Source organism: Salvia hispanica, chromosome 4 (genome assembly GCF_023119035.1).
Source record: "Salvia hispanica cultivar TCC Black 2014 chromosome 4, UniMelb_Shisp_WGS_1.0, whole genome shotgun sequence".
In the NCBI taxonomy this organism is placed as follows: domain Eukaryota; kingdom Viridiplantae; phylum Streptophyta; class Magnoliopsida; order Lamiales; family Lamiaceae; genus Salvia; species Salvia hispanica.
The window spans coordinates 7,048,747-7,064,106 of record NC_062968.1 but is presented as its reverse complement, the minus strand read 5'-3'; the positions used below and the strand labels follow the sequence as shown (position 1 = coordinate 7,064,106).

The window sequence follows — 15,360 nt, the reverse complement described above, 5'->3', positions numbered from 1 at the left end:
TCTTCAATAATAAACTAAAACTCAAAATGGTATTGGCAATTAGCTCCCATTTTTTGGTTTTTGAGTAAAATATACTCCATCCACCCACAAAATATGCACTCTTTTCTTTTAGTCCGTTCAACAAAAATATGCACTTTCTAATTTTGAAAACTCTTTTCTCTCTGATGAGGTGAGACTCATTCTCCAGTAACAATACATTAATTACTTTTTCTTTCTATTTATTTCTTATTTTATTAATTGTGCATTAAAACTCGTGCCCAACAACAAATGCATACTCTTGTGGGACGAAAAGAGTATCTATCTATATTTAGATTTACACTAATATAAAACCAAAATACTTTTTCAAATCCTGTGAATACAAAACATATTCTCCGTATAGATTATATTCTTTTAAATTTGAGTTACTATAAGTGATTGGTATAAAATCACTATTTAATATAATATTTATATTAAAATAAATTCGAACTTAATACAAATAATTAGATATACTCTTAGCATAAATATACCACAAATTCTTTATTTCATTTTTATCTTTTAATTTAAAATATTATTTGACATTTACCCGACTCAACCTTCAACCTATTTATTAAAATTAATAATATACCTGTTAAATTATATTTAATCATTTTAAAGTGCAAGTTGGAGAAAAAAATATGGATGGACATTATCTATTAAAGTCGAAACATTATAATTGACCGGTCAGTGGTGATGTGATTTGACATAAAATAATCACGTTAGATGCCTGGTTTATACTTCAACAAATACTTTTATCTATCTAATTTGATAATGCCTCGGTCTCATTTAAGATATTAATATTCCACGTTACGCTAAACCTTTTCGAGTCACTTTCTGTTATATTTCTTATCAGTGCCTGATCAAAGTGAGACAAACTATCTGGGACGGAGGGAGTATATCATACTCCATCTGTTTCATTCAAGATGATCACCTTTCGTTTTTTTATTTGTCCCAATCAAAATGACCACTTTCCAATTTTAGAAATAACTTACTCCCTCCTCTCTCCCCATTAAAATATTCAACTACATTTTTCCTCTCTACTTTATTCCACCTAACAACACTTCCTAAAATCCCGTGCTACTCAAGAATTTGGCCATCTTAAGTGGGACGAAGGGAGTATCATATTATATTATATTATATTACTTCCTCCGTTCCATACACTACAAAAAACTGTCAATTTACCAGCGAAAATTAGTAGCAGATATAGTATGTTGCTGTTAGTAGCGGATTGGGGGCGGAATATCCGCTAGTAATTATACTAGCGAAATTAGTAGCAAATTTATGATGGATTTTGATTCCTCAATCACATGTCATAGTTAGCAGCGTATATAGCAACAGATTGATATTCACTAGTAAGTAGCAACGAACAAATGTTGCTATTAATAAATTACTTACAATATTGCAGTGGATTGATATTCACTAGTAAGTAGCAACAGACAAATGTTGTTGGTAAACAATTACCAACGGAATTACAACGGACTCATTTACATTGCTAAGTAACAACAAACAAATTTCGTTGGTAATAAATTACCAACAATATTGAAGCGGATTGATATTCACTAGTAAGTAGCAACATACAAATGTTGTTGGTAATAAATTACCAACGGAATTACAACAGACTAATTTGAACTGCTAAGTAGCAACAAACAAATGTCGTTGGCAATAAATTACCAACAATATTGCAACGAATTGATATTCACTAGTAAGTAGAAACAGACAAATGGCGTTGGTAATATATTACCAACGAAATTACAACGGTCTAATTTTCACTAGTAAGTAGCAAGAAACAAACGTCACTGGTAATAAATTACCAACAGAATTATAGCAGACTAATGTTCATTGTTAAGTAGCAACAAACAAATGTCGTTGGTAATAAATTACCAACAAATTAGCAACGACGAACAGTGAGCGACTAATTAACAACGAATAATGTCGCTAGTAATATGTTACCAACAAATTTGCAACGGAAAATGGTTCATAAGTAATTATCAACGAACAAATGCCGCTGGCAATAAAATACATTAGCAACAAAATATGGTCCACGAGTAATTATCAACAGAAAAATGCTGCTGGTAATAAATTACCAACGGAATTGTAGTGGATCTTGGTTGCCTAATGTACTAGCGGAGAAGTTTCATTTGTGATATTTTCTCTTCAATGAAGAAATAAATAAATACGTAAAAATCAAATATCTAATTTGGAGCCCGATGTTGATAATTATTTAAAAAAATAGTTGAAAAATATTTATTTATAATAATTTGACTTTAATTAGTATTATGTTTGTTAATTTTAATATATATTACAAAATATTAATAATAAGAATACATTTTCAATTATACTTTTTTTATACAAGTGATTGATTTCTCTTTTAAATTCGTCCCACTGCAAGTGAGTAATTTTCATTTTTAAGCAAAAAAATAATGTTCTCTCCGCCTTAAAAGATAGACTATTTTACCATTTTTTGTCATCCTCTAACATTAGACCAAGTCTAAATATGGAAGTTTTTTTTACCAATTACACTACGTTTTCACTCTCTTTTTCTTACTTTTTACCATCTCTCTCTTACTTTACGAATTGCACATTAAAACCCATGTTATATACAAATTTGTCTATTTTTTTTGGACGTCTATTAATTATTTTATTCTCTCTTAATCTCTCATACTCTATTCTCTATCATTTGATTCAATATAATTTTCTCATTCGTTCTCATTATTGAATATTCTTGAATAAAACTAGTAAGGTAAAATTTGTACATATATTATCTTAATTCATAGTGTCCAATTTATATTATAATAATTTTTGCTAAATGTAAAAGTCTTAGTCCAGCTCAATTATCTATGTTAATGTAAATTAAATTGTATTGATTATTGTTTAGTCTATATAGCAATATTTAAATCATTCAATATATAACATTTCTTCAAACTATTTCATAAAGTCATCGAGTAAATAAAAATTAAATATAACATAATGACATAATAAACTAATATATTTAATTAAAACCATAATTAAAAGGAGAAATAATTAACTTTGTCTTTAGAAAATTTCTTGAAACCTACGAAACAAAGCCCAATAGTAATTATTTATTGAAACAAACCCTTAGGCATTAACTAAAATCTTACTATTAAATTAGGTCAAAATCCCACTGTAGGTTAAGTTTAATAGCACACAATTCTTCATTATACAGAAATTCTAATCAATCCTGCCGCCGACATTTCCTCTCCGCCGCCGCTGCTACCGCTGCCTCTCTCACCGGCTTGCACCATCCTGAACCTTCCTCTCACAGTTCTCTCTCCAATGTTGCTTCTAATTTTACTAAAGCATTATATATACAAATGTTCTTGTGAATTTTGATTGCTTTATATAAATTTCGTGCACATGTATTTGTGAATTCGCAATTGCAGATATAATATAGTTCCATCTGCAAATTGCTCTTAATTGATCATATTGCTTGTTAATGTTAATTAATAACTTTCATTTTTCTGTCTTTATTTTAATTCTAGTTGTTTATTTATTTATTTTTTATATATTAATTGTTAATAGATGCTTCATATCATGTTTATTAAGTACATTTTTAATGTCAAATTTCTTTTATTATTAGAACGAGATATGAATGCAGCACTTGTGGATGTCAATCTAGATGGGCACATACTTCTGGATGGAAGGAAGCAATTTCAAAGGAATACACATACTGGGTTTGGTAAGTGTGTAATATATAAAAATTCTTATAGTAGATTTATTATTTGTAGTAATGTTAGTCTTATTATATTTTGATAAATAGACGGCGGAAAAAGTTGTTCAAATCAATGACTGTGTGTATGAACCGTTCATGGTACGATAGAAGAAGTGAAGACTATAAAAGAGAGTATCAACCAGTACATGCCCCAGCAGTCCCAACACTGTAGTCACTCTACTGTCAGTCTAGTCGTGATGATCTGCGGAATTAGTAGATTGACATTTGTTTTTTTATTTATAAACTAGTATAGTTTAAACTTATAACGGTACCAGATTTCATGTTTTTTTTTAAAAGTACATTACTATTACTTTATCAATCTATATTACTTGTCTACAAATTGATGTTGTTTATTTTATATTTTGTTGGTTTGCTATAAGCAATTTGTTGTAACTGGATAAACAAACAAATAATTGAAACAATAATGTGTAACTTAAACTTAGTAGCAAAATACCAATCAATGATTTTTTTTAAATATTAAATTTGGGCCGAATTGAGCTTATTGCTAATTTGTTGATAATTTTAGGACTAATTAAGTGTGTTGCTAACAGTTTGTAACGGACTAAGTTTGTTGCTAATTTTTTCGATCCCTTTTTGATGCAGATAATTTAGGAGCAAATTTGGTGCGCTGCTAATTTCGTTGCTAACAATTTGTAACGGACTAAGTTTGTTGCTAATATTTTCGATCACTTTTTTATTCCAACAATTTAGGAGCAAATTTGGTACACTGCTAATTCGTTGCTAATAATTTGTAACGGACTAAGTTTGTTGCTAATATTTTCGATCCCTTTTTGATTCCAACAATTTAGGAGCAAATTTGGTGCATTGCTAATTCGTTGCTAACAATTTGCAACATACTAAGTTTGTTGCTAAATTTTTTGATTCCCTTTTGATGCCAACAATTATCAACAGACACATTCTGTTACTAATTTGTTACTAAACCATTAGTAGCACAATTTTGGTTGTTGCTAAATTTAGCAGCAAGGAATTTACTAGCAGTGTTGATCTGTTGCTAATGCGTTGCTCTAATCCATTTTACTAGCGGAATTATGCGAATTAGCAACAAAATTTTTCGCTAGTAAACCGACAGTTTTTTGTAGTGATAGTAGTGGATGCATTTCTTTTCGGCACAAAGATTAAGAAAAAATGTGTTAAGTGTGTTAAGTAAATGAATGATAAAGTAGGAAAGAAAAAGAGGTAGAGAAATAACGAGAAAATAAAGTAAGAGAGAGTAAAGTAAGTAGGAAAAAATGTATTGACTTTTACTAAAAAGGGAAATGACTCAACTACTATGGAACGTACCAAAATTGCAAAATAACTCTACTATTATGGAACAGGTGAAGTATATTATCTTAGTATATTCTATAAATGGTTATGGTATCAAGGAAACAGCCAAATGGCACGACTTCTTAACCAACTTGATTATATCCCATTCTTTACCTAATGACTAGAATATTATCCACACAAAAAACAAAATATTTATATTTTACAACTGTAATTATTCTTTTTCCATCATATTCATTTTAATTAATGAGCATACCCTAACATATTTTTGGTCAAAAGTTGAAGGCCTAAAACATTGTAGTGGTGCAATGTTGGTTTGTAAAGTGATTTACAGAGATAACACTTTTGCAATCATTGATAAATATTCTCTTACAACTTTTCATTGGATCCAATTCAAATCTTGTCTTGTTGTACAATACAACTATAAACATATATATCCTCACTTAGAAGCAAACCAATATATTTTCAACTAATCCAAAAAAAAAACCCTCATAAATTAAAGCAAAAGGATGAAAACAACAACTGCCAGCTACATTATTTCCACACCACATACTTAAAAGCAGGATTCAAATTAACGGAACACATGATAATGGACAAACCCATTGAATGACGCCTTTTCTTTTTGAATTTTTACCGCTCTAACTTCAATTTGTTTGCAGCATTTAATGGTTTATCTTTAAAATAATTAAAAAAAAAAATGGTGTGTGATCAAATACTAACTAAGTTACGATAATAACTAATACCCCCTTCGTCTCATTAAAGATGATCCACTTTCCTTTTTAGATTTGTCCCAACCAAGATGACCCATTACTTTAAATGAAAAACACTTTATCTCTACTTTATCCCCTCTCTCTTACTTTACTCTCTCCATTTAACACACAAAATAAAGTTGCATAAAATCGTGCCGCCCAAGAAAGTGGTCATCTTCCTTGGGACGGAAAGAGTAACTAATATCAATTTTGTAGGTTAAAAGTATCAATACAAAGATATAAATTTATCAATTTTTTTGTGTTGATAAATTTATGTCTTTATGTTGATATTTAAATTTGTATATTGTGTTGATATAATTATGTCTTGATAATTTTAATACACAGAATTGAAAGTTATTAGTTATTACTGGTATAAAATTTTTACATGTTACTGTGGTAGCCAATGGTTTCCAGATAAGCGGATAGACAATAATTCAATCAAAAGAAATATGTTGATTTCAAAAGTAAAACTTTGAATCTGTACAAGTTTTAATTAAATAAAAAAGAGGAAGAAAATAAAAAATAAAGTGTTGGTATCATTTTCTCTTCTTCTTTGATTTTTTGCTTGAAAAAAGAGAGCCGATTCTGAATAAACTCACAGTATAATTTGGGGCAATGTTCAAAACTGGAGTAATCCGAACTCCATTGTTGTACGATCTGCTGCTGCTCTTCCCCAGCGACGGCTTATTGTAATGGTAGAATTGATTATTAAGCCCCGGCGCCGGAGAGCTTCGCCGATTAATCGGCGCTTCCCGCAGCGAATTCTGCTTCTGCATCACTTTGGCCAATACCGAGGGCTTCGGATTGGGAACGGATCCCGTGGAGTTGCTCCGCGTCAGAAACTGCAGCGATCGCAGCAGGCCGCCGCCACCGCGATCACAATTGACGCTGCTGCTGCGCCGGAATTGCCAGAACGATTTCGCGATTGGTTTCCCCTCTTCCTCGAGGAACTCGACGAGCCGCTTCTTCTTCGAATTATTGTCGTTTTTGTTAAAATTGGGGGCGATTTGGGTGGGTGGAGCGGTGGATTTGATCTGGAGGGGGAGGGGGAGGATTTTGCCGTTGGCGAAGAGCTCGTCTGCGGAGGAGAGTTGGAGATCTTGGGGGATGTAGAAATCGAAGTCGATTGTAGGATTCAAATGCAGATGATTGTGCGATTCGACGGGGACGGAGTCCAATTCGTTGAGGTCGTGAGAGAAGGAGATTCTAGGGCTGAGAATTTCTGAGCAGACATCGACCGCCATTGATGGAGAATATGAATACCAGAAGAGTTAATGAAGGTGAGGATATTTATTGTAGAATTAAAGGAAAGGAAGATAATTGGGTGTAGGAGTGAAGAGGGACATGGAGATTGACATTTTGTTTGTGTCAAGTGATTGAGGAAAAAGAATGAAAGCGATTGAATTTAAGCACCGAAAGGCTAAGGCATCTCTTTGTAGGGTAAAGAGAGAATGAAAGGAAAAGTGAAAGCGAAAGTGAAAGTGGGTGAATTTGGCGGGCAGGTGGCCTGATAATGTGGTTATGATGCTGGGTTTAATAATAAGGTGCGGTAATTACCACGTCTCACTGCAAATAATCACACGCATACATCGCTTGACATCTTTTTTTTAGGAATGGAATTCCGTGGTGTTTGCACGTGTTTACTGAGTTGCACGGATATCTTATTATCTTTGAGAAGTCGTGGGAGCACTAAGAGCATCTATTATAGGAGGATATTTTTTGGTGGACACTTTTTTTTTTGTCTATAGCCACTTTTTATTTGTCCACGGCCACAAAAAAAAAATTTCCGCAGCAATAGTGGACACTTTTGTTAGCCACATTTCACTTTATTTTTATTCTTTGTATATTTTAATTCAATTAGACTTAAAATTCTAGGACTAAAAATAATTAGAAAACGAGATAATAATAAAATTAAAAAGTGCGATGAGACCAAATATTCGTTGTATTAATGGATACCGGAAAATTATACAACGAACATTTTATAAAAAAAAACATATAAAAACAAATAAAAACACCGCCACCATCTACTCGGTGGCGGAGTCGGAATCCTCTGCCTCTTCTTCGTCGCCCACTCCCCCGGAGCCGCCGCCCCTGCCCCCGCCGCCCCCGGCGTCGCCCCTGCCCCCGTAAGCCGCTGCACATGAGCTCATAGTATATCGCCTTGGTGATCGGGTCGGTGGCGGACTCGTAGAAACGGCAGTTCTCTTGCAGTTGTTTCATCAACTGCACATTCAGGTTCCTGTTCAAGACCACATGGGGCCCAGGGTCCACGGACCCGAGCTCCAGAAGGTGCTGCGCGCGCTGCGCGATCCAGACACGCGGACGCCGAGTAGCGGGAGGAACTGCAGACATTCGGGCGGCTAACGAGGATACTGGCCTTCTGCCCCGGAGGGCGTGAGCGCCTAGTGTGTGTATCAGAGGGCTCCTCCGTTTGGGCGTCGTTGAGGTCGATTGATTGTCCGCCGCTGCTGCTGCTGTAGTTCCCGGCTCTGTTGCGTCTATTGCGCTTTGCCCCTTGACCTTCAGTCTCCTCTGTATAGATGGACTTGAATTTCGGGCAGTTCTCGAGAACGAGAAACTCCTCCCAGTGGGTGAACTTAGGCTTCCATAGCGCGTTGTATTGGGATACAGACAGAGCCTTCACGTCGGCTTCGTTGTGGCCACTCTCAGCGTTGAGAAGGTTGTTGCCGTAGATGCCCGCGAACTTCCTGGTGGGTGTCAGAATCCTCCCAAACTTTTTCCGGATTTGTTCCGCATCACGCGGTTTGGCGCCTCTCGGCTTGAACTCATTGTAGGTCAACAAAACGCGCTTCCAAAAGCCCATCTCGGTCTGATCGGTGCCAACACAGGGGTCTGATGTGACGGCATCCCATGCCCTCGCCACAACAATCGACTTGTCTTTGGTGTAGTGCCCGCCCCGACTCGCTACCGCCGCTGCCGCTGCCATCCCCGTCGCCGTCGGCCTTCACCCCACCGTCGTCGCCGCCGCCTCTCCCACCACCGCCGTTGCCGCCGCCCCTCCCACCACCACCGTTGCCGCCGCCTCTCCCACCACCGCCGTCGCCGGAACATCTCGTCGGCGGGGTCTCCGGTAGGCCCGGACTCATCAGCCCCATCATCTGCTCCAGTGTGAACCTATCGAAATCAGACAAAGGAGTCTGGGTGCGCTGGAAAGAGTGAGAAGGGGTATCCGGATGCGGATGGTTGGGCGAGTTCATAGTGGGTCGATAATCTCCGAATGCCGAACGACCCAAATTCCTCTGATGAGATGACTGACCCCGATATTGGGTTTGTTGCCACGGCGGGGATGTCGGTGACCACGACTGGAATGGAGGGGGACTGGGACTCGATCCCCGGGGGGTGGGACTCGATACCCACAGCGGAGATGGCTGGGAAGAAGGATAGTATCCGTATCCCGATTCTTCCGTGTCGGGTGAATCTTCGTCTCTCCCGTGCATTTGGTATAAAATTCTGAAGAGTGAAATTGGAGGTGGAGTGAAAATGGGTGTGGAGTGAAAAACAAATTGGTGGGGTATTTAAATAAGCCAAAAAAATAATTACAAATTCGAAAAAAAAAAAAATTAAAATAAAAACGGCGACCGCCGCGCTTCTCTCTTCTCCGGCTCGTCCACGCCGCCTTCGGGGCGGACGCGTCCTCCGCAGTAGCCCGCCGCGGCTAAGCCGCGATCGGAGTGGCCGGCGCGCCGCCCCTATAGTGGATGCTCTAAGAGCATCTCCAACGAGGAAAGGTAAATAAAAGCGGCCCCAAGACGCAACTGCGTCCTTCCCGAGCCGTGCCACTATATGCTCCAACGCTGATCTCGGGCCGGGACTCACGAGTTGCGCCCGGCCCCTATGCGTTAAGGATGCTCTAAGTATATCTTGTTTTTCAATTACTACTCCCTCCGTCCCAAGATAAGTGACCTACTTCTTTTGGGCACGGGATTTAAGGAATGGTATTTAAATAAGTTAAAGTGGAGAGAGTAAAATATGAGAGAGGGAAAAGTAGAGGAGAGAAGAGAGAATAAAGTAGGTGGAGAATAAAGTAAGAGAGATGACTTTTTGCTAAAAATGGAAATAGGTCACTTATAATGGGACACCCCAAAAAGGAATACAAGTCACTTATCTTAGGACGGAGGGAGTATTTCTTTTGGTTGCAATTTGAGTCTCGTGGAATAGCAAGTATACCTTAATTTCCTACATTATTTTGGTTCAATAATCATCCATTATTATTAATTTTTTATTCCCCAATTATTACAATTTTTTTATCCGAGGCTGCTTTGATTTCACTTGAATTTAGAGTTTATATAAAGTAAATTAAATATTCAATTTCAAAATTGTACTAATAAACTGTGACTCCACTTAGACTTACTTGTAAAATTGTAACCGAGACAATAATCTTTTGAATTTATTAATATTCGGACAACATGCGCATTAGACAATAATATATTACAAATTAACAATAGTTTGCAGACCATTCTACGTATACTACTTAACTTCGCGGTGTGGAATAATAATTAAGTAATGTCAATAATTTTATGAATGACGAATGATATGTCCAAACATAAAATGATGTCGCTACCTCAATTACTGTCCATAGACATGAGTACTTTAAATCTGTTTGGTTAGAGAAATAGAGACATTACTTTTTTTTCTTTTGCATTTTTAGCAAAAAAGGTTGCTTTCTCTCAATGAATGTAGCATTTTATTTGAACATTCGTGAATTCGAAACATTACTATACAGAGATACATTTGATGGAGATGTATGCATAGCATCAACTACATGGAGTACTACTTAAATTATTGCATTCTAAACCAATTATTAGAAATGTTAATTAAGTGAAGTATTGATATATCGAATTGTAATTTACGGACCAGTGGTTAATATTAGTGAGATCAGTCTTGCTAAAATGGGAGGGAGAACTACAAAGTTTTTTAAACGAGTGATACTTAGATTTAACTATATCAATTAATGGAATGTGTCGCATGAAATATTGAAATGAGGGGACGTGCACAATATGGATTAAACTCATAAGCTAGACCAGCAAAAATATAGGATTCTATTACAATTAGCACTAAAATATTGATAAAGATATTTTTAATGCTTAATTATTTGTGTTTCTAAATACCATCAATGCTTGAAAAACATCCTCATATTTTGGTCCTAACTATAACGGAGGAATACAAATGTAAGCGTCCTAAAAAAACAAAGTTTAAAAGAATTTATCCTCAACTTAGAGATACTTTGTTTAGTGTCCTAAGTTATGATTATTTTTAAATAATTTAAAACATAAGTAATTATATATTAGTTGGTGACACGAACCATATCAGTTGCCAACTGATATCAATTGTCGGGGACTCAAGTAGGGTCGACCGACCCCACAGGCGGTCCACCGAGCGCTGCCAGAAAACTTCATTTTCGACCTTCGACCCAGCACGCAGCACAACTCCAGTCCGACCCCACAGAAGCTTCAACCCCACCTGAAACCTTCTACTTTTTTCAAAAATTAAAGAGGAGAGAGGAGAGGTATATCTTCTTATATCTTCTTCTGCTAATTTAGTCAAGTTAAATAAAGAGGAGAAGGGGTTGCAAAAGTGAGAAAACTGATGTTGGAAAGATGAATGAGACGATCGTATATCTTCTTCTGCTAATTTAGTCAAGTTAAATAATTGAAATACTTTGGGCCTAATTTATGCAAATAAGTTGGCCACCAAAAATGTTAGTGTGCAATAAATTAAATAGGTTGGCTCATTGAATACTTATTTACGAAGCATGATTATTTTTTTAATTTTTGTTTCGTCATATACAGTTTCATTATATTTACATTTTTTTACTAATTTTTTAAAACTATTAGTAAAATTTTTGGTGCTAAGAAATTTAAATTGCTGTTGTAAAAATGGATATTCTTAACAATTAACTATCCCTCACAGAATATGACAATTTAAAATACTTATTTTTACATAATTATTTAAAGTGTGAACTACAAAAACAATCCCTTAGTTATGAGTGTATCTCGTCAATAGTTCCTGAACTTTTTAAAAATATTTACAATAGGGTTTATTTCATAATTGGTCCTTTTGCACTATTTTCGCCCGAAAATATCCCCAGAAGCGAGACGGACATTTTTGTCCCCTCATAATTACAACTTTTTTAATTTGATATTATTTCAAACTATGCACTGCATGCCATATTTTTTTTAGTATTGAATATGATATTATTTCAAAAACTAACTTGAATAGGGAAGCAGATATGAAATAAAGAAGTTTCTGCTTAAATAATACAAATATCATTTTAGATATCCAAACTATAAGAAAATTTCATACTAGAATACCTAGTACTAGAGAGAGAATTAATGACAGTTCTACCCTGATTTTATGAAAGTCAAAAAATACCCTTCGTACCTTTGAGTGGTTGAAAACTTGTCCAAATAGTAAAAAATACCATGGATTTGATTTAGTGTACCACCTTACTGGGACCAGAAAAAACAAATTTGGTACTTTCTAAAACGACTTAAAGATCAATTAAATGTTTATGTTTTATGTAATTATTTAGTGTACTCGGGCCTTTTAAGTAAAAACTCCGAGCTCATTCAGTGATCTCCCATTTTGCCATTTCAGTATGTCTGCGATTTAAAGTTCCATTTGTCTTTTTTTTTTTCATTTTAGATAGGTGATCCCACCATTCAACTTAAATCATTACACTTACATTTTATTATAAAACCAATATATAAAAAGTGACGTCTACATTTCATTAACTCATTCTCCATTACTATATGTCCAGAAATTAAAAGTGCAAATAAAATTTTATAAGGATCAAAAAGGTTAAAACCCAATCATCCAAAAACCTAAATCAGTTGCCAACATTTATCGAAATCTCCTAAGTTGAAATATGAGTGAAGTCAATTCCTTTTAGCTTCATTATTGAGGTCGAAGTATAACTGAAATATTCCCTCACATAAATTTTTGGCAAAAATACTTTTTCATTTATCTACAAAGTAGCCATAAAGTTACTCAACCATTCCTTAGACCATACTATAGAGCACATTACTACATCTTTATAAAAACACACACACACACATTGATATATTCAACCATGGAAAATAGGAAACTTTTTCATATACTATTGATCTCATTTTCACTCACACTTGCAACTCCATTTGCATATGGTTGGGGCTTTGAAGGCCATACAGCCATCTGCCGAATCGCGCAGGTTCGTCCTCACGTTTCGCTCTCCATTCTTTGAATCACACGTAACAATAACATATGCAACAGGCAAGGCTTACCAAACCAGCATTAGCAGCATTTCAAAAACTGCTACCAATAAACGGCGATTTTGGAGCGTTGTGCCCGTGGGCCGACACAGTGAAGTTTCGCTACCGGTGGTCATCGTCACTACACTTCATCAACACCCCTGAAAGCCTCTGCTCCTACTCATATGCCAGTTACATTTTTTTTCTGATTTTTTGTGAGGTTTTCTGATTTAAACTAAATAAAATAAAATAAAAATGAAATTGCAGGGGATTGCAAAGATAGAGTAGGAGTGAATGAGAATTGTTTGGAAGGAGCAATCAACAATTATACTACACAACTAAACCTTAAGAAAATGCCCCAATGTAAATGATGCATTCAGATATCATAAATTAATTCTTTTAATTATTTGTTCCATATCTAATTGTTGTAAACATAATTAAATTAGATAATCTAACAGAGGCGTTGCTCTTCCTGTCACATTTTATAGGAGACATTCATCAGGTAAAGAACTACTTTAACAAATCAAATTCTGAATTTTTTTTGGTGATAAAAATGATGAAATATTTGCAGCCGTTACACACGGGATTTGCCTCGGACAAAGGAGGTAACACCATCAATGTGCGATGGTTCAACAGAGCCTCAGAGCTACATCATGTGAGATAACTTTGATTTTAATTAAACAGGGTAATAAAAATGAGTCATAATTTCATGGTCTAAATCTCAGCTTTTTTGTTGATTATTTGTAACAGGTATGGGATACTGATATAATAAAAAGTGCACAGGGAAAAGGAGCATCTGCTACAACTCTAGATGGATTCATCAACCAAATTCAACAGAAAATAAATGTAAATCCACATTTACATAAGTCACATGTATATTTAATTGCATTACATTAATGTTTTTTATAATTTTTGGGATTTTAAAAACAGGGTCTATGGGCAAAGCAAGTGAATGAATGGGAGGCTTGCATGACAGAAACATGTCCAAATGTGTAGGTTTAGAAAAAATTAAGAAATTGAAGACTAAAAAAATCAGAAATGCAGAAGTGTAATAATGTGTGGATTTCAGGTATGCAACAGAGAGCATCAAAGCAGCTTGTGAGTGGGCTTATAAGGGAGTCCAAACTGGTTCAGTACTTGGAGGTTTACTAATTAATTTTAGCAAAATACTAAGTTTTATTGTATTGAGGAATTGTTTTTTTTGATTGGTTTTTTCACGATATTGCAGATGAATACTTCAAGACGCGATTGCCTATTGTAGAAATGCGAATAGCTCAAGCAGGGGTTCGACTAGCAGCAACTCTAAATCGCATACTTGCACGCTAACTACTCTTCAAACACCAAAAATGTACTATTGTTTAAAATAATGTTATGCCTGCTAATTGGAATATTATAAATAATTAAGAGGTCACTCTGAAATTATTTATAAAAAGATGCCAATGTTGGACTCGACACAAAATTATATAATTCGAACATTAAAATATGAAATATGTAACATTAAGTATTTATAAATTATACTACTTAATTTTTGATATTTCATTAATATTGTTTTCGGTATTAATAAGTAAGTAATTTTCAATAGTTAAAAGATGAAAAATAAATAAATATTACTGATATAATCTGAGATTTAATTTGGGGTATAAGTTGTTGGCAATTGCATCTGGTTTGTTACATAATTAAAAAGGAATGATAATGTGAGTTTTGGCACGATTTGAGGTATGACGTATGGATTTCACCAAAACTATTTAAATCGGTTTCGCCGGTATTTCGACCTGATGTTGGAAGACGAAAATTTATAGAAGACTAAAAGCCAAAATTTGGTTCTCTACATTTGTTCAAATTTTTTTTTATTCTTTATAATAAGTATTAAGGTTTATCTTTTGGTCACAAACACTATATTTTGATCCAAATTAATATTTTCCGTTGAATTTAACGGTCAAACGTGATTTGACTAAATTAATAACTTAATTATAAATCTAATTAACCAATTAACTTAATTAATTCAATATTAAAATTTATAAAATATGTTTTACCTATATCAAAATATGTTAATATTCATAAAATATTTTAATACATATAATAAAAAATATTAAAATTTATAAAATATTTTTTACCTATAGTAAATATAAAATTGAATTAAACTTATAAAATATTCAAAAATTTAATAATTTAAAATTTGTAAAATATTTTTTTCCTATCATAATATAAAATAAAATAAAATTAAAATTTATAAAATGTTCACAAATTTAATTTTTATTATAGGTAAAAAATATAATTAAAATATTTTACAAATTTTAGTTAATTTAATATTTGCAAATTGTAAATTAATTTT

At 34.3% G+C, this 15,360-nt stretch overlaps 2 protein-coding genes across 2 annotated transcripts; one reads left to right on the top strand and one right to left on the bottom strand.

Moving 5' to 3' along the window:
- Nucleotides 1-6,314: 6,314 nt before the first annotated feature.
- On the bottom strand, nucleotides 6,315-7,022 carry LOC125220276. Its single transcript, XM_048122434.1, has one exon. It carries the CDS (start codon nucleotides 7,020-7,022, stop codon nucleotides 6,315-6,317), a length of 708 nt encoding a protein of 235 aa, XP_047978391.1.
- A 5,849-nt stretch (nucleotides 7,023-12,871) lies between these two features.
- On the top strand, nucleotides 12,872-14,513 carry LOC125219934 (endonuclease 2-like). The gene is made up of 9 exons (XM_048122029.1): nucleotides 12,872-12,988; nucleotides 13,051-13,219; nucleotides 13,296-13,391; nucleotides 13,475-13,530; nucleotides 13,600-13,683; nucleotides 13,779-13,874; nucleotides 13,959-14,020; nucleotides 14,098-14,171; nucleotides 14,257-14,513. The coding sequence occupies exons 1-9, from the start codon at nucleotides 12,872-12,874 to the stop codon at nucleotides 14,352-14,354; spliced, it is 852 nt and encodes a 283-aa protein (XP_047977986.1). The 3' UTR covers nucleotides 14,355-14,513.
- The last annotated feature ends 847 nt before the right edge of the window (nucleotides 14,514-15,360 follow it).